Below are 18,770 nucleotides of genomic sequence, written 5' to 3' on the forward strand. Positions count from 1 at the left end.
ACTTTGGCCCCCAGAGTATTATCACATAGTGAGACACTGCACAGAGTGGGAAGGGACCAGGTCCCACAGGAGGGTGACAGTGGGGTGCAGAGACAGGTTTATTGTCAGCACTGCACAGTGCAGGAGACACGCAGCAGGAAGAGGGGGACACTGCAGGACTAGGGTTCTACAGGGAACTCGAATCCTCCTGTCCCAGCCCCGGGTGAGTTGGGGCTGCTGGCCATGGTACTCCCCAGCCCCAGCCAGAGCAGAGGACCCCGTGGAATGAGCATGGGGCAGACCTAGGGTCCTAGCAGAGCAGTCCCGCCTCACTCGTCCCTGTGTCCGGGGCTCCGGGGACAGCGCCCCTGCTGCAGTGGACAGAAAGCACGGCTTGGGCAGGCTGGGCAGGCTGACTGGCTGTCCAGAGCCCAGGGACTCGGGTGGAGATAATAGAAAAGAAGAGGCGTGGAGTGGGCGGGGCGTGGAGTGGGCGGGGCTTGGTGGGGGCGGGGCCAGTGGAAATCCATCCTCCCTCTCAGCGAGGCCAAGCAGGAGGGCGGGCACGAGGGGCGGGGCTAAAAGCTGGGCGGGCACGAGGGGCGTGGTCAGGGGTGGGGCCGGGCTCCGCCCGAGAGCAGCGCCCCGCGGTTGCCCGCCAGCGCCCGCTTGGCCCAGCAGCGCTCGCGTTTTATCTCGGTGGCCAGGGCGGCTGGCACGTCGGGGGGCACGAGCCAGGCGATGGGGCGCAGGAAGAAGAACACCACGTGCTGGGGAGAAGAGGGGCCAAACAGAAGGGCCGCCTTAGCAATCTTAATTTAGGGGGTGCTAGGAGTGCAAGGCGCCCGTCAGGCTTTCCCGGGGACTGATTAATTTAATCCTCACACCTCTAGGAGGTGGGTGCAGTCCCGACTCTCATTTCCAGGTGAAGCCAAAGCATGAAGAGGTTGTCATTTGCCCAAAGGCGCACTAAGGGATCCCGTTAGAGGCGAGGGGTTAGAGAAAGGGGATCTTGAGCAAAGCTGAGGGGAGCGCGTTTCCTCTTCTCATGGGTCTGTGGCCATGAGATAGAAGCGTCCGGTCGTCGTGATATGAATTCATCGAGCACTGAGATGCGCTCGGCACTGTGCGAGTCCTTGGGTCTTCACGGCGATGCAAGCAGCAGCTCCTATTCCGCAACACATCCCATTACAGCCAACCGGCGGCAGAACCTGAGCTGGAGCCTAGGTCTGCCCGACGCACAGCCTACCTCGAAAGCGATGATGGAGCCCAGACGCACAGCCTGCCGTTGCCAGTAGCAGAGGGTGAGGTTTCCCCGCGCGTCGGGAAAGGCCTGGTACCTGCAGGGCGCGGGGTCGGGGAGGCTGGACTCAGCCTGGACTCCGCCCCGGGCTCGCCCCGCCCCGCGGTGGGGCCTGGCCCCGCCTTTCCAGCCGTCCCGCAGCCGGCGCAGACCCGGGGCTCGGCTCCCTGCCCGCCCAGTTAGGCACCACCGCACGCCTCCCGCACGCGCGCGCGCGCCCCCCCTCCAGGCCCGGTGCCCGCGCCCCTCCCGCCCTGCAGAGCCAGGCTCCACGGAGGGACCCGCCCCCCCCGCCCCCCGCCCCGCAACACACACTCACACACACACACACACGCGCGCACACACACATGCGCACACGCGCGCGCGCGCTTGCCCCCGCTGCCTGGTGGGCGTCCGACCTGCACCGCTGCGGTTGCCCTGGGCGCGGTAGGCCGGGGGTGCAGGCGCCAGCGTGAGGTTGACGGGCCGCGCCGCCGGCCCTGCTGCTCCCACGCGACAGGAGCCGCGGCAGGAAGCCCGAGGTGGGGGCGAGCAGGAAAGCCCGGGCCAGGGCCCGGCTCGCGCTCTTCCGGGCCACGGCCACGCCCGCGGGCAGCTGAGCGCGAGGCCCCAGCGCCCAGCCCTTCGCCTGTTTCCCCGTCTCTGACCCCGATTTCCAGCCCCAGACCCCACGTCCCTACACCAGCCTCTTTGCCCAGTCTCCAACCTCCGTGTCCCCCCTCCCGAGCCCCGGGGGCCCCTCCTTTGCCCACACTCACATTCACGATGACCGAAAGGTGGGCCATGGCCTCAAGCAGGTGCAGCCAGATCCCGATGCCCTGTGCCGGCTCAGCCACCGGCCGCCGGTACCCGCACACCAACTTGTGGGCGTCCAGACGGATCTCCACCCCCCAGTTGTTGAGCAGAGCAAACAAGGGAGCCAGTGGGAAGGCGGCCACTAAGGTGGTGATGAAGCCAAACTGCAGCACTGGGAGGTGGGGAGGGTCAGGCCCGGGGTCACCTCCCCAGTTGTGCCAGGGCTCCAGGGACCCTGCTGGGCCTGGTACCACTGGGTCACTCACTGCTCACCCATCTCCAGGTATTCATCAAACAGGCCCTCACGCTGGATGAGCTCATAGTCCTCCCAACGCCAAAGCTCCTGCGCGATCTCGGTGCCCAGCAACCCAGCCAGCTGCCTCTTCTGCCACCAGCCCTTCAGCTTCCTAGGGTGGGGGATTTGGGGGGCAGGGAAAACAGATGATGCCATTTCCATCCCCCCAGCGCTATCAGTGACAGGAACCATGATCATCCCCACTTTACAAATGAGGAGACAGAGACCTTGCCCAGAGTTCCCAAATCGTAAGGGGAAACCAGACTCAAATTCAGTCCGTTGGACCTAGAGTCCAGTGCTCCTCATTCCTAAATGTTCATTCTTGCTCTGGGAAGCCCCCTCCCACCCAAAAAATAATAACAGAAAGCCCTCCTCTTTCCTGTTCAGCATCTCATTTCATCTTCTCCACCCTGGTAGAGTGTCACCTCTGTCCCCATTATCCGGGAGAGGAGACTGAGACTTAGCCGCAGAGCTTACAAGAGGCAAAACTTGGACTTATGTCTCTGTCTCCTGACCACCTCTCTCAAGGTTTTTTTCTGTTTATTCTCATAAAAGCCTTTCCCGTGGCCTGACCAGGCCCGGCCCGTGCCCTCGCCACTCCCCGCACTCATGGCAAGACGAACTCTTGCACGTTGCTGACCAGCTGCTCGCCCACCATGATGGTGAAGAGCCTCTGAGCAAGCTCCAGGAGGCAGCCGCCAGGGCCGCACTGTGGTTGGCAGACACAGGGCACCTTACTCAGGGCTTAGGGGCTGCACGGGGGTGTCCCACCTCTCTGCCAGAGCATGAAGCCTGCCCTCCATCCCTTGGAGGCCCTGGGGGCAGCTCCTGCCCTGCCAGACCTAAGGGCATGATAACCCCTGCCCTGCCCTCGCCAAGAGTCGGCTACCCAGGCTACTCACGTCTTCGTTGCGCATGCCAAGCAGTGTGCCGTACTGACCAGGGTACCCCACAAACCTGTAGGCCCACTGCATTTGTTGGCCATGCCCCCTGCCCTTTGGGGCCAGCCACAGCTAACCTCCATGCTAAGGCTGATCCCCTCGCCCCACTATGCTCCTGACCCTCTGATCTCCCACCCACCCACCAGCTAACTCTGGTGACAGAGCTCTGGAAAGCCTTGACACCCCACCCCCCTTACATGCCCCAGAGAGCTATGCTCCATGGACCTGTTGGGACCATGGCCCAAATCTACTGCTTAGCCCATGAGAAGCCAATGGGGTATTTCTGGCCCAGGAAAAGACAGTCACACTGCCAGGGACCTGCTTCTGGTGAGTCCCCCTCTAGTCCCCACCAAATAACAATACTCATTATACCACTTCCTGGGCATCTAGCATATCAAAAATTCTCCTAACCAGTCTTCATTGAAAACTGGGAGCTCCTAGAGGAAAAGCCCAATTCTGGGTCATTTGTGTGTCCCAAGTGCCCGGTCCAGGAAGTCCATGACAAAAATGGCAATGAACCCAAACTACAGCCCTGGGAGGTGGGGTTGTCAGGCCTGGGTCACTCATGGAGGGCGAGAAATGAATGCATGCAGGCGTTAGAGTTTTGCCTCTACCCAAGGATATGCTGATACATTATAGTTGAGAAAATTGAAACTCAGGGAATTCAAGGACCAAGGTCAAGGTCAACAGCAAGACCTTGGTAGAGACAAACCTGGAGACTCAAGGATATACCCCTCTGCTGGGGCACTTCTTTGGGAGGCAGCAGCCTGGGGGGAGGAGAGGTCCTCACCTGCCTTTGAAGATGCCACATAAAAGGGAGAAGAGTAGAAAGTGACGAATTGGAAGATGAAGACTTTGAAAGTGAAGGCGTCTTCATGGAGGGTCTCGGTTCTGTGCATTTTTAGGCAAAATGCAGAGGTGATCGGAATTGTATTGGGTATCAGGGGCAGGCACAGCCCATGGGATCAATGCACATGCTTCTGTCCCCAGCTTCCCCTAATGCCTGTTACGTGCCTCTTGTCAGCCTTATTTGAGGATGGGGACACCACGGTGGGGATTGCAGGCTCTGAGTTTCAGGAAGCCTTGTGTTAGGGTTCCCACTTGCCAAACGGATGCCAGGACACCCATGCGATCCCCTGCCCTAACTCACCCCACCTGGTGAACTGCTCAGCCAGCGAGGTATAGACCTGGCCCAAGAGGAGGCTTAGCACCAGGTTGAGCACAGTGCTGCTGATGTTGGCAATGTTGCCAGCCTAGACAGAGTAATAGCCATCACCTGGAGCCCAGCCGCAGGGGGCCTGAGGAGCCTGAGAACACCTACATTGGGGCTGGGCCTGGAAAGGTGCTGCTACCCTCCACTCCAGGGGCACTCACTTGTGTCATGAGGACAGGGTTGCCCGTGTGGAACATAGCAATGCTGACGATGCCACGGTCGATGATGACAGATACCAGGAAAATCATCACCACGCAGAGCTGGGAGCCGTCAAAGAGGGCTGTCAGAGCTGCAGAGCAGGCCCCTGGGGTCCCAGACCACCCCAGAGGGGTCAGCCTTCTCCAGCCTCTCACCATGATGAGGATGGCCGCCGAGCCGGTGAGCAGGCGTGGAAGGTGGGTGCATATCGGGAAGTAGGGCTCATTCAGGCCTGTCACTGGGTTCTGGGCCATGTGTGGGGCCAGGGCAGCAAACTCTGGGCATGGGCACTCCTATCAGAGGGACAACAGAGATGCACCTTCTGGGGGCCAAGAGGCTGGGGGTTAGGACTCCACAGTGAGGGAAGACCCCTGTCTTTTCCTGTCTGCACAGAGAGTTCTGGACATGCAGGAAGGGGGTCTGATCCATTTTTGTTTCTGCAAGGCCTTTATCCCTCAGAGTCTGACTAGATGTATGCATGGGAGGGTACATGGACGGGTAGACAGAAGTAAACAGCAAATGGATGCACGTGCAGGAGAGAGCTGGATAGACTGGTGGCTGGGTGGACAGCAGGAGGACAGATGGGTGGGTGAACTGGACAGGCCAACAGCAAATCTCTATACATGTGGGAGTGAAGGGTCGGTGGACAGATAACGAGGTGGGGATGCAGATGGCAGTGTGGTTGTGTGGTGAGTGGACATGAGGATAGATGGAGGGGTGGACGGAGGGGTGGATGGATGAAAGGAGAGAGGAGGGAGGGGTGAGGGGACAGATTAAAGCATTATTTGGTAACAAGGCAGGCCCCTGAAGGGAGCTTACAGTCCACACCCCAAAGGGAGTCTAGTCCACTAGACACAAACCAAATGAATTAAATATGAGAGTGTGAATAAATCCTATGAAGGAAAACTGTATGTCAGAGACGGTCACTGTAACCTAAAAGCCAAAAAAATGCCAAGCCAGGAGGGAGTAGAGGGGGAGCATTCTGCAGCGTGTGGGGGGCAGTTCGTAGGGGCAGCCTGCTGTGTCCTGTCCTCCAGGGGGCACCATTCATGCTGACTTTGTTACGGTAATGTTCCTTTCTGTTTTCAGTCCTCCCAAGCTTGGGTAAGCAATCAGCCCCTTTCATCAAATTCTCTATTGAAATGACAAGTCTGGCTCCACTGCTGTCTATTCCAGCTGATGGAGGGTTAGATGGCTAGGTAAAGATACACTCGTGGTTTGTAGAGTCATTCAACAAACATTTATTAAGCTTCTTTATGTGCTGAGTCTATTCTGGCCCCAGGAGTGTAGCGGTTGGCATCACAGCTCTCTACTCTCATTCAGCCCACATTCTAGTGGCAGAGCACAGACAAGAAACAAAGAAGTTATAGTGATAAATGCTGTGATGAAATAAAAACAGTGATCAGTAGACTCTTTGGAATGATTGGCCCAGGAAGGCCTAAGAAGGTGACATTTAACTTAGATCTAAATGACAAGGACTTACAATGTCTGGAGGAAGAGGACTCTGGCAGTGCCAAGGCCCTGGTATGGAAATGACCTGGCCTAGTCAAGGAACAGCAAGAAGCCAGAGCAAGCAGAAGCCTGATCACAAAGATCCCTGGAGACGCCGTGAAGGGCTTCAGTGCTTTTCCAAGCACATCCCCTCTGAGAACTCACTGGCACGTATTGACGAGGATAGCACAGCATGTGATGTGTGTTTTCAAAAGATAGTCCTGGCAGCTAAGACTGGGTTAAGTGGGGCAAGCAGAGGAGCAGGGAGACCTGTTGAGAGGCTGCAGCAGTGGTCCAGGTGAGGTGGTGGCTCAGACTGGGTGGAGTGGGGTGAGGGAGGTGGCAGTGGAAAGAAGCAACCAGACTCGGGATAAAGGATTAGATGTTTGGTGGGCAGGTGGGTGAGAGGAATGCTTTCGCCTTCTTCCCTGGTCCAGGCAGGGTTTCTCACTGAGATCCTATATACTCCCAACATGTAACCTCACCAAGCCTTATGTGGCCTAGATGTCGGGAGGTGGAAAAGGGATCTAGGAAGTGTGGGAAAAAGCCAGATTTGGAGCCTGGGATGCTGGACTCCAAAGTCTGAGCTCTTCCCAGAATTTCTTGTGGCCCCTGGGAACTTAGGGGGAGGTTCCGGGCCTGGAAGACAGAGCTGAGTGTCACCTCCTCTTCCTGGAAGTCACTGCAGTCCCAGTGGTGAGCCAGGGTGATGCTCTTGCGCTTCCAGTGCTCCAGGAAGGCCATGGCCCAGAAGGACATGAAGGTGCTGAGTCACACAGTCCCCGGATGGTCAAAGAGGTAGCCCAGCTGCGAGGGAGGGGGAGAGAGGGCTCCCTGCAGGCCTGGCCAGGCACTGCTTTTCCCAGCAGCCAGGCCCTGTGCTGGGTCCCAGATATCTGCCCCTTCATTTGCTCTCCGCCCTGGCTCACCTTGGCCATGGAGCAGATCTCAGAAATATTCCACGTGGCACAGGTATCGCAGAGTGGGCCCATGAGGAAGGCACCCCCACTGGCACAGATCTCCTCCCTAGGAGCAATCACTGTCCATCCTGGGAGGGCCTAAACTCAGCCAGCCTCCTGGCCCAGTCCACCCCCAACCCTCCCCCACATAGCCACTCACGCTGGTGTGTTGGTGCCCATGGTGGCAAGGCCAGAGATGAAGACCAGGGTGCCCACAAGGGCAACAGGCAGCAACCAGGCTGTGTAGAAGCCTGCAGGGGTGACAGAACATTCATGAGCCCCCATCTCTGCACTTGATGCCCCTTCTATTCCCTACCCCTGGTGCCAGACTCACCTAGCCAGGCAAAGTAGATGGCCACCTTCTCCCCAAAGTACTCTCGGACATGGTCCAGGGGCTGGTACTTGTGCCAGCATCCCCAGCGGGCCCAGTATAAGTACAGCAACTGACGAGGGTTGAGGTCTGCACCAGGCACCTGGTACCCGGGCAGTTCAGAGAAGCCCTAAGGGGCCAGAAGGAGGGTGAGCTGCAAGGAAGTCCCAGAATTCTCTCCTGGTGCCCAGCAGTGGGGAAGGTTGAGTTTGGGTCATCTCTACCTCATGCAGTGGGAATGCTGTGTAGACGCCCCGGCCAGCAGTCAGGCAATGCCCATCTCTGCCCGTTTCTGCTTCCCAGAGACTGTGCGGGCCAGGATCTCTGCCACCTGCCAGGGAGAATCCTGGCGTCAGCTTCGCCCCGAGGGTGCCAGCTGAATGCACCCTTCCCAGGACTTTGGCTCACCACTCGGTGCCTTTGCGTGTTGGAAAAGTAGGAGTCGTGGGAGTCACTGCCCAGGAATCTGTGAGCAGAACAGCGCTCAGGAGCCAACCCCTCTGCCCAGCCTGAGACTAACACAACGGGAACGCAGTTTCCAGCCGGGGACCGAGGGCGGGAGGCCTGCAGCCGCCAAAGCTTGAGAACCTACCTACCCACAGAGCTCACCTGGCTGGGTGTCTTCCAGTCAGGCGAGCGTCTTGAGGGAGACTGTAGGGTGGGAATCAGGGATGGGAGTCGCTGGCACACGGGAAGACAGGCCAGCAGCCTGCAGCGAGCTAGGCCGGTGTTGCCTCCAGGCAAACCAAAGAGGAACGGCGAACTTCGATCTGGCTCAGCCCGCGCAGGCGGCCCCGCCCACCTGGAGGCCCCGCCCACTGGGAGGCCCCGCCCCGCCCCACCTGTGCAGCTTGGCGCGCGGCAGGGGCGCGTGCAGAAGTCCCGCGGCTTGTCGGGCACGTGCTGCTGCAGAGGGTGGCGCAGGCGCAGGCGCCGCAGCAGCGCTGCCGACCCGTTCAGGTCCGGTTGGGGGACAAGGGCGGGGTCACCGGCCCCTGGAAGAATCCGCCTCCCCGGCCGACCCCGCCCGCCGCCCACCCCTCCCGCCTGCCGCGGCGCCCGCAGGCTCAGGTCCCTGGCGCGGAGCACCAGCAGCTCCCAGGGTGCGCCCAGCCTGGTGAGGTGCACGACGCCGCGCTCGGCGGGCTGCGCTCCTGCGGGGTGGAGGCTTCTCAGGGGGCCAGAGCCCCGTGGGCCCCCCCCGCGATCCTGGTCGGCCGCGGCCGGCAGGCACCGAGGGGCGGGGGTGTGTGTGTGTGACAGGTCCTTGCCGCCCTCAAAAGAGCTTTGGCACGCGTTTCCTCGTTCAAGCGAGGCGGGAACTAGCACCCCCATTTTATAAATGTGGGGAGAGTCGCTAGGTCCCCGCAGTCATGCAAGAGCGGCCGCTGGTTCCCACTTACGCGGCGCCGCCCATGTGCAGAGCCTGCGGGGCGCTTTGCACAACTGCATCGTCAGCGACGATGCACTTCACAGCCCATTTACAGGCGAGGTGCTGAGGTCGCGCGCGCAGCTCCCCGAGCTGGCTCAGGGACCCCCGCGGGCCCCGGCCGGAGCCAGGCAGCGCGCCCCGCCGCGCCCCGCCGCGCCCCCTCCGCCAGGAGCAGCCGGGCCGCGCGCAGGTGCCGCTGGAGCTTCCCTCGCCTGCGCCGCAGCAGGAGTCCTGCCGCTGGGGCCGCCGCGGGGCCGCAGCTCCTCCCGCGCGAGCACGAAGCCCGTCCCGCCCGCGGAGGCGCAGTTAGGAGCCGCCTGCCCGCCTGGCCCGCTTCGGTCGCGGCTTGGTTGCGGGGAGCTGGCTTGTCCGCCCCGCTGAGGGCAAAATGGGGTGCAGCCGCGTGCGCCGCGTCGAGAGGGAGTGGGGCCAGCTCCAAGTGTTAGGGGGAACAGGATGTCCCAAAGCTGATTCCATACAGGCTTTGTGGGCTCCACCCCCACCCCAGGCCAAAGCCAAAGACACTGGGAACTCCAAATCCCATCCCCACCCAAGGGAGGGTGGCTGGGACCTGAGGGTGGGGTTAAGCAGCTAGGTTGGTATAAAGCCAGACACGTGGGCTTTGGTGGGGGGGGGGTTCCCCCATTTTGGCTCTCCGCCAGCTCGCAGCGTCCGGCCAGCTCGGAGAGTGACTTGGGTTTCCAGGTCGGCGGATCGGGTAGGACGCATTAAAGTATTTCCCTATTTTCTCCCTGAGTTGTACATTTTCCTTATTTCCTTTTCCCTTGTCAATAAACCTTTTATGAACCTTTTGTGTGTGTCTGTAGTAGAGTTTTCATAAGTCCCTGGTAAGCGCGCGGGTGAGGACCCACAGCCAGGAACCCGTTCAGTATCGGGGCTGCCCTATAACAGAAGGAGGGGCTGCCGTTTGCAAGAAATGGACGCGGTTCCTCGCGGAGCACAGGGGGCTTTAAGGGGACACTGTGGGGAGCGGCTCAGGCCGCCCGGGTGAGATGCGGGGTGAGTCCTGCGGGCCCAAATCTCACCAATTTTGGTTTTCCCATCGCGGAGAAGTGGCCCCTGGAGCCGGGGGCATCGGTGCTGCCGCGAGACGAGCGGAGACGGGCGTCGTCTGGGTTCTCGTCCACGTGGCCATCGCTGTCCTGAGCGCAGCCCCGCCGGTCCCTCCCTCGGCCCACGGGCCCGCCCGCCCCTGGCTAAATATAAAGCGCCGGGGGGAGGCGCTGTCAGCGGCGACCCTTCTCTCTCCTCTGCACCTGCCCTGCGCCGAGAACCACCTCCACGACCCTAACAGCCGCCGCCAGTACCAGAACAAGACGCCGCACAGCAGGTCATCAGGCTCCTCACCCGTGCCCGCACGTGCTGCCATCTTACACGTCCTTCCCCCAACTCAAAGAAGTGGGTGCTGCCTTGAACTCCCCTTCACAGGTGAACACATAGGAATGAGCGCACAGTGCATGGTTCTCCCTTCCCCCACCGTCCTTCTGGACACCTCTCCCAGCCCTCAGCCTCAGTCCATGCTCGTTGCTCCCAGGATCAATCCCTTCTTTCCAGAATAGAGCTGAACACCGGCTCCCCACACCCCCACCACTGTCCTGCCCCGGGCGAGCACGTATGCCCTGCTATGCCCAGCTTGGTCCTCTGGGGAGTTGCCTCCACACAACTCCAACTTGTCCTAGGCCCTGAGCCCCACCTGTCTGCACCTGGGCACCCCTTCCCCTCAATTCTTGCCTGGCATGTGGGGTTGACAGCTGGCACCAGGTTGCCCAGGGAGTAAGTGGATCCCGGGCGTGACCAGGAAGCCTGAACTCACCCAAGTCCCTGGAGGCCTGTCCAGCAGCCTCTGTAGGTCCAGCTTCTGTGTCCCCTTCTTCATCCTGGGGCAGGACCTTGCCTGGGGTCCCCCCTGTTGCTCACAAGGGCAGCAAGCAGGCAGGAGCTTCACTTACCGGCTCAGCTAGCCTGGGAAGGGGGACCGGTAGAGAAAAAGGAGGGAGGAGGGAGCTAGCACCGTATTCCCCCTCCTACAGGCAGCCCCCAGGCTTTCAGCTGGAAAAGCAGGGAAGACAGGTGGGGGCTTGTGAGGGGATGGATCCAGAAAACAGCATTAGGGGGTTGGGGGAGGGGATGCAGAGGGGTCAGTGCATCCGGGTTGTTTCAGGACTCTGCAAACTCTGGCAAACTGACCCTCTTGGGGCCTCAGCCTTTTATCTAAGTCTATTTCGCAGCTATAACAAAATACAACAGAGCAGGTGGCTTGTAAACAGACATTTATTCCTCACCATCCAGAGGCCGCAGACTTCAACATCATGGTGCCCGCACAGTTGCGTCCTGACGAGAACTGTTTCTGGCTTACAGCTGGGGCTTTCTCCCCGTGCCCTCATGTGGTGAAAGGGGCCCGGGAGCTCTGTGGGGGCCTTTTATAGAGCACTAATTCCATTCATGATGCCCTGGCCTCATAACCTAATCAGTCCCAATGACCCCTAATACCATCCCCGCGGGAGTTAGGGTTTCAACCTATGCACACTGAAGGGGTGTGGTGGGGGGCACAAACATTCAGTCCATAGCACTCCTCATCCACAGGGAAAGAGCTTGGGGCTCCCTGAGCCCAGCTTGGGGAGAGGGCTTGGAAATGCCAACTCTGGGATGGACAAACACCACTCAGAATACAGTCCCTCCTCCCACCAGCTTCATTTCAGGGCCCCAACGTTTATAAGCTCCAGGGCTCTGAGGAGAGAGCATGGCCAGCTACCTTTTCTCCAAAGATCCCCTCCAAATTAGGACCCACCCTGGAAACACCCTGGGGACATAGTCACCTTCCCTTCTCAAAGTTTCTGGCCCACAGAGGGGTGGGTGAGTGGAGAGCTATTTGTCGTTGAACTGTTGCGAGGCTTTACCCAATTGAGAAATTTCTAGCACCTTCCAGAAATTGAAGGCAAAATCAGAAGGCAACTTCCTGGTGGTCTTTTGGTATTCCATAGGAGTGGCCCTGAGAAAAGGAGCTTTATCTGGAGCTCAGATCTTCTCCCAGGACATGCCAGGCCTGCTATGCATCAGCGATGTCCAGTGCAAAATTATTCCAGAATGCACAAGAATTTCAAGATGACAACTGCAGTCAGGTGTGGGCCCCTCTGAGTTCCAGGCCAGGTGGGCTGCTCAGGTGGCAGGCTAGCCACTGAATCTGGACGCATGTACGCATGCTCGCTTCTCAGCACTCTGCCGAACCCTGCCCCATGACCCCCTGCAGGCACAGCCACCAGCTATTAGAATTATGGCTCTGAACTCCCTCCTCCTGGGCTCCCAATTCTGTATGTCTGTGCAGGCCCCTGACGGGGGAGCCTACTAAATAGGAAAGGGGCTGGAGGGGCTGAGAAAGGAGCCCTGGACTGGAGGTCCTGGGGGGAGGTCCAAGCTCTAGCCCTGTGGCCCCCCCACAATGTCCTGGGGAGAGCTGGGGGGAACAGTGAAGGGCTTTGTTCACATCTCAGTTTGGAGTGAAGGTGGTGAGGGCTGGATTCTGCCTGGAGTAGAGCTGAGAGAAAAAACCTGGCTTGCCCCGTGGTGAAGGGATGTGGGTTATTTTTCCAGAACAACCTTGTGGCTCTTGGCAGAGGTGGAAGCTCCCTTTCTGAGGGAGTGGGAAGCCATAGATAACTGGCTAGGATGTGGGGTAGCTGATAGGTCACAGTCAGGCCCAGGGATACCTTCCTCAGGTCCCGCCCTCACACTTTGCTCTGCCCAGGCAGGGTTAGGTTTCCTGGAGCTAAGAACAGAGGCAACGGGCTGACCGCCAGCTGCCTGGAAGCAGAGCTGGAGCAGAAACTGCAGCTGAAAGGCCTAGGGCCCAGGAGTGGGAAGAGCCTGCGGCCTGCTTGGGCCTGAGGCTTGGGGTCCTGCCCAGGGACATTCTTTTCTGGGGTTTGGGATAAGCTCAAGTCCTAGCTCCAAACCACAGTTGAGGATATGAAGGTGCTGGAAGAGGTCCCTGAAGCCCTGGAAGGGTGACAAACCTATGGCCAGAGCACAGGGCAGACAGGTTGGCATGACGTGTGTGCAGGAGGGTGGGCGGGGGTGTCCCAGCGGGAGGCACAGGGACATTACAGGGCAGCGCTGATGTGAGCACAAGATCATGGAGTGTGGGGCATGCAGGGCTGCTGGTGCTGCCTGTTCTAGGGGGGCCTCTCAGGACTTTGGGAGCCACTACCCCTGGGCCTCCAGAGCCCTTCCACTTGGGTCAGACTCAGGCCAGGCCTCAACCCAAGAGTTCATCTATGGGGTGTCATCAGGGAGAGAACGTGTAAACCCCCTTATCAACACCCCTGCCACCGTGGCCTGCATCCACCAGTGTCTCTGGCTGAAGGGGCAGAGGTGAGACACAGGAACTGATAGGCGAGGTCACTTACCTTTCTGCTCCTGTCCCTGCTGGACTGCTTCAGGCCAGAGCTACCATCAAGCCAATACACACCCTGATGCCCACTTGGTCCAGTTCCTGGCTTTGTTCAGGGCAGCTTTCCGACTCCCCAGGCTGGCAGGGCCCATTCTAAGCCTAGCTTGACAGCCTCATGATCAAGAAAGGTACGGCAGAGTGAGGGGCCACTGCTTAGACACACCAGTGGACTACATTTCCCAGCCTCCACTGCAGCCCCACATGACCACGGGACTGGCCAATGGCATGCAGGCCAACATAAGGCCCAGGGTCCTAGGCCAGGTGCACAGAAACCCCCTGGGCCACCTTGATGTGACACCTTCCTGCGTGCTGATGGGATGCTGATGCCCAGGACACAATGGAAAGCCAGGTGCTGCAGCTCTCAGAGCCCACGTGCCTGAATGAGTGCGTAGAGCAGCACCCCCAAGCCCACCTTCACCTGAGGTGGAGACAAAGCAAGAAAAAACTTCAGTGTTAAGTCACCAAGCGCAGAGTTTATCTGATACGACAGATGTTATCATCAACTAATACAGGCTCTTGATGACACTGCCTGAGGTCCAGGGCCCAGACAGGCACCTGCTGGGTCTGCAGAAGCGAGAAGGGGAGCAAGGGGCAGGGGGGAGAAACTTGAGCCTTGCGGCCGCCCAAACAATTGCTCATGTCCAGGAGCCCAGACCCCCAGGGCAGAGGGAGAAGGCCAGAGGGCACCTGGATGCCCTCAGACCTCTGCCCTAGAGCGCCTACCCCTCCCCCTGCCGCCTCACTGCCTTGCTTTTTGCCAGGGAAGTGCTGCTGGGGTAGGGCCCTCTTGGGCTGCCACCCTGGCCAGGCCCTCAGGCCAACCCTCAGGAAGAACTCAACATTCCTGCCCCAGCCTTAGGCCCTGGGTCCCGCCCTCTGGCCTGGGTCATCTGAGGATCACTATGCCTCCGCTGAGGGGTCCTCTGGGGAGCTGGGGAGCAGGCCAGCTGCCACCTGGTCCTGGTACCACAGCTGCTCCGCGAGGCTGTTGAGCACATGGGCAATGTCGGACAGCCCGGCCCGCCCATCCAGGGTGCGCCCATCTGCCAGCCGCCGCCCTGGCACACTCTTCACTCGCAGGAGAGGCAGTTCCCAGGCCTTGCGGAAGGCGGTGAGGTCACGCTCAGGCACATCTGTGTGCATGTACTGGTCAAATCTGAGGGACGGTCAAGGAGCCTGGCCAGGCACCTGTGAAACCCAGCCTTCTTCCTCCTGGAGCCCCATGCCCAGGGTCTAGGGGAGGCCCTGCTGCAGCCTTTAAGATAAATCCCTTGGGGCTGGAACCCAAGGTGGGGCAGAGGTGGGGCCCTTGACCTTCTTGCTTGGCACCTTTCCAAGGCTAGCCTCTGACAGCCTGAGGGGCCACCCAAAGGATACTTGGAGCCGACCACCATCCTGACAACACCAGGGACCTCGCCCGCTACACGGGCCAGCTGTCCAGGGAGGTCTTCGAAGGAGGCACGGTCGGTGAAGGAAAAGAGGAAGAGGAAAGCATCTGTTTTCTCCTTGCAAGCCTGGGGAGGAGGACACGGATGAGCGCTTCTGACCACGGGACCAGAACCTTCTTATCAGCGCTGGGCCCTGAGGAATCTCAGCACCATCCCTTCTTTTACAAAGTGGGAAACTAGGCCCAGAGCAGGATGTGGCTGGCCCCAGGGCTGAGCCTAGGCTGGGCCTCAGCCCCCAATGCCAGCTCAGAGCCCTCCCACCGGGCAGCATCCTTGGTGAATTCTGGCCCCAGCAGAACAGGCAGGCTGGGGTGCTCAGAAGCCCACCTCAGATAACCAGCCCTTCCTGGACCCACCCGGATCCACCTGCCCGCTCACCGGCAGCATGTGGTCAAACTTCTTGAGTGCCGACTCCCCGCAGTCCCAGAACTCAAAGCGGAACATGATGACGCGGTTGCTGGTCTGCAGCTTGGCAGGCCAAAACACCACGGTGGTCTGGATGCCTGGAGAGCAGGACTGGCCACTCAGCAGGGGCAAGGAAGAGGTGAGAGGGAGGGGGGCCAGGAAGGAACAGGATGGAGAGACATGCTCCTGCCTTGGGGCGTCCCCAGTCTGGCAGGGAAGGCACAGTCCCTGACCTGGGAGAATTCTGGGCAGGGGGGAGAACGCACCTGCCTGGAAGAGCCCCCCACCTAGCCTGGCCCTGACCATGACTCAGCAGTATAACTTGTATGTACAGAGGGTACTGAAGGCCCTGGGATCCTGGAGGGGCTGCATATGATGGGTCAGTCAGCATCCAGTAGAAGGAAAGGAGAAGGATGATCAGTGTTTCCTGAGCACCTACCTGTGCCAGCTCAATGCCAGGCATGTTGCCAGCACTATCTCTAGTACCTACCCCACAACAACCCTGAGGGATTGGACAGAGGAGCCACTGTAGGCTCAGAGGTGAGCTGACTTGCCAAGGGGGCAGAGTGAAGGGGGCTGGGGCCTCCCTGGTGGCCTAGGGGTTAAGTCTCAGCACTAGCGCCTGAGTTCGAGCCCCAGCCAGGGACCCACATGGCACAGCAGACCTCGCCTGTCTCGCCCCCCCCCCCCTGCCGGCAGTATATTTCAGTAGATCAGCCTGTTCTGCTCCCTACTCATCTCTGGTGAATTCTCTCACCTCCCAAAACCTCTGGCCTACACCCCAGTTCTCCTGTGCAAAAATAAATAAGTAAACAAATTTAAAAAAGAAAAAAAATGGTGGGGCAGTTTCCAGGGCCAGATCCTGTTCTCCACCCCAGTGAAGGCCTTCGAGGGTGGGCAAAGGGTTGGGGCCCCACTCACCAGTGGTCTCATGGTGCATCAGGGGTACCTCGAGGCCAGCCAGCTTGGCCACCAGCGCTGTCTTGCCCACGCCACTCTTCCCGGACACGAAGATTTTATAGCTGGCTGTGTCGATGGCCACTGATGGGGACAGTACTGGTCTCTCAAGCAGTCCTAGGATAAGGAGGGAGCCAGGTGAGGTGGGGGGTCAACCTGAGATTGCCCTGTCAGACCTAGATGGACAACCTCATCTCTAAGGGCTTCAGTGTTACCCGCCCATGCTTCTTGATCTCCATGACAGAGACAGGATCCCCTGATGCGAAGCTCTGCTGAGAACACTGGTGCTCGGGGAGCTGGGTTGAGGCCTGCTCCAAATACCACTGAATTATTATTATCATCATTCTTTTCAAAGGACACCACATGTTATTTGCTTCTGCCTTGGACTTGTAACCACACTCTCAGGGGCTCCTCTCCCCTGTCTGGGGCACAGATGGTGGCTTCCGGAGGGAGAAGGCAGCAGAATAAAGACATTCAGGTCCTGAGGTTCTAAGGGGCATCCCTGTGGGCCAGAAGGTGACCTGTCCTTCCTCCCTGAATTTTTTTTTAATTGCTACATGTATGATTTTTATTGGTACTATTCTCACATGTTCTAGGTTTCCCACATGTAAAAGTAAGGTTTCTCATAATTCTTTCCTTAATGGAGACGTATCAGCAGAAGTATTCTCAATTCTTATAATAAACCCCTTGGAATCAATTAATATGTCAGGATCTTTTTTTTTTTTTTTTTTTTTGTGGGACCCTCGCCAGCAGCCGGGGAACGAACTGGTGCTGCAGAGGCTGTGGGCAGCCTCACAGCCCAGCGCTCAACTGCTGCGCCACCAGGGGAGGCCCAATATGTCAAGATCTTTGTGAATATTTTTAATTTAAAATGTGCAAAAGAACAGTCTCGACCATGACATCTCTATAGGCCTAGAACCCCAGAGTCCTTAGTTGTGGGCCGCCTCTCCCTCGCTGGGCCCAAGTCTTCTGCCCACTTGTCTCTCCTGGCTGCAGCCTGACTCCTGCAACTGATACTCAGCCAGGTTGCTGACCTGCCAGCCCAGCCTGCCAGGGTGAGTTGGCTTCATCCTGGGGGGACACATGCTGTATCTGATCCTGGATACAGCAGGATATGCAAAAGGCTGCCCTTACTTACTAGGGTGGACCCTGGACCAGCCCGGAAGATGGGCTGGTGAGGTTAAATGGGACCAGGTGTGTAAGGTACCCAGCAGAGGGCCTAGCATGGGGCAGGGCTCAATCAACAGCATCTCCGGTGACAGTGGCTCCTGGCTGGGTGTCGCTGTTTCCATGCTCCTGGCTCTGATGATGGAATTCGGAGGGAGGGGGCCCTGGGGATAGAGTTTTCAGGGGTCCCCACGGCTGAGGAATGCAGTGAACACTCTGCCCCTCTCCTTCTGCTCCCCCAGGGGAGCGACAGGTGACATGTTTCTCCCCAGGGAGTGACGCGACAGGCTTGCAGGGGCCTCACCAAACACCCGCCGGCGGCTCTTGCGCAGGACGCAGGCCAGGTACTCCTTGCCGTGCGCACTCTCGTGCCAGTCCGGGACAATCACTGAGCCTGGGGCGGGCGGTCTGGGCATGGCTGGGCGCCGCCGCGGGCCACGGAGACGGCGGGAGGCTGAAAGCAGGGAAGGTAAAGGCACCTGTCCCAAGCTGACCCCGCACCCCCTCTTCCCAGCCCTCTGGAGCCCCAGGTCCTTCTTGGGGCATGAGGGAGTCGTGGAGCCCAAACCTTCTTACTATCCCAGCTCTTATTTTCAGAGTGCAAGCTCCCCGCACTGTCCTGGGGGCTACAATCCTGTACCCTCCTGTCACCCACGGGGTGAACTTCTGTCACCCACCGTCCCTTCTCCCCTGCCTCGCCCACTGGGGACGCCCTCCCGGGGGCATTTACTGCCCCTGGCCACCCAGGGGGAGGGTGGTCACACAGCCCGCGTCTTCTCTACCTCCTCGATCCCGACTCCCGCGGCCGCCGGGGTCCTTCCATCTGCGCCCGCCGCCGGGAGCCGCCGCGGCGGAGGGCGCCCCTTTAAAAGCCCGCCCCGCGGGGTCGGCTTCCGCCAGCCCCGCCGCCAGCGCGAGGCGCATGCGCGGAGGCTGTTGTCATGGAGACGCCAGGGGCGGAGTTGGTCCCGCCGGCGACCGCCGAGGCCGCTGCGGGGTGACGCCAGCCGGGCCCCCCGCCCCGCCCCGGGACGCCCCGCCCCTTCGCCTCAGTTCCTGGGCTCGGCCCAGTGTTTCCTCCAAAACGTGATCAAATCCCTTCTCCAGGATGCTCCCTCGTCCCTCTGCGCCTCAGTTTCCTCTTCCGTAAAGTGGAGATAAAATGGTTTCCTCCCCCGGCTCTTGACGACGGCGCCTGCCCGGAGGTGCCCGTTGCTGTGACTACCACGACCCCTCGGGCGGGTCACCCCGCCTGGCAAGACCTCTGGCTTCCCAACGGGGACCAGCAGCCCAGAGAGCTCCCAAGAGGCCCGCTCAAGGTCTTAAAAATGAGGGGCCTCCCCGGTGGC

General features: G+C 59.7%; 2 protein-coding genes across 2 annotated transcripts; both read right to left on the minus strand.

Annotated features, from left to right (window-relative positions):
- Positions 1-587: 587 nt before the first annotated feature.
- Positions 588-10,873, minus strand: ANO7 (anoctamin 7). Its single transcript, XM_037499683.1, is given in 23 exon segments — positions 588-749; positions 1,229-1,319; positions 1,780-1,877; positions 2,041-2,249; positions 2,351-2,480; positions 2,980-3,081; positions 3,275-3,329; positions 4,104-4,116; positions 4,119-4,214; positions 4,464-4,566; positions 4,688-4,786; positions 4,880-5,017; positions 6,879-7,022; positions 7,145-7,241; positions 7,335-7,425; positions 7,509-7,674; positions 7,769-7,800; positions 7,803-7,875; positions 7,953-8,010; positions 8,347-8,698; positions 9,212-9,353; positions 10,023-10,193; positions 10,811-10,873. Coding segments are annotated over 23 exon segments (2,685 nt in total).
- Positions 10,874-11,229: 356 nt separating this feature from the next.
- Positions 11,230-18,257, minus strand: CPLANE2 (ciliogenesis and planar polarity effector complex subunit 2). The gene is made up of 6 exons (XM_037500210.2): positions 18,204-18,257; positions 17,726-17,875; positions 16,219-16,371; positions 15,271-15,395; positions 14,822-14,958; positions 11,230-14,600 (listed from the first exon to the last, which is right to left on the minus strand). Exons 2-6 carry the CDS (start codon positions 17,835-17,837, stop codon positions 14,345-14,347), a joined length of 783 nt encoding a protein of 260 aa, XP_037356107.1. The 5' UTR covers positions 17,838-17,875; positions 18,204-18,257; the 3' UTR covers positions 11,230-14,344.
- Positions 18,258-18,770: the final 513 nt, after the last annotated feature.

Source organism: Talpa occidentalis, unplaced genomic scaffold (assembly GCF_014898055.3).
Source record: "Talpa occidentalis isolate TD23 unplaced genomic scaffold, MPIMG_talOcc4v2.1 talOcc4.9, whole genome shotgun sequence".
Taxonomy (NCBI): Eukaryota; Metazoa; Chordata; class Mammalia; order Eulipotyphla; family Talpidae; genus Talpa; species Talpa occidentalis.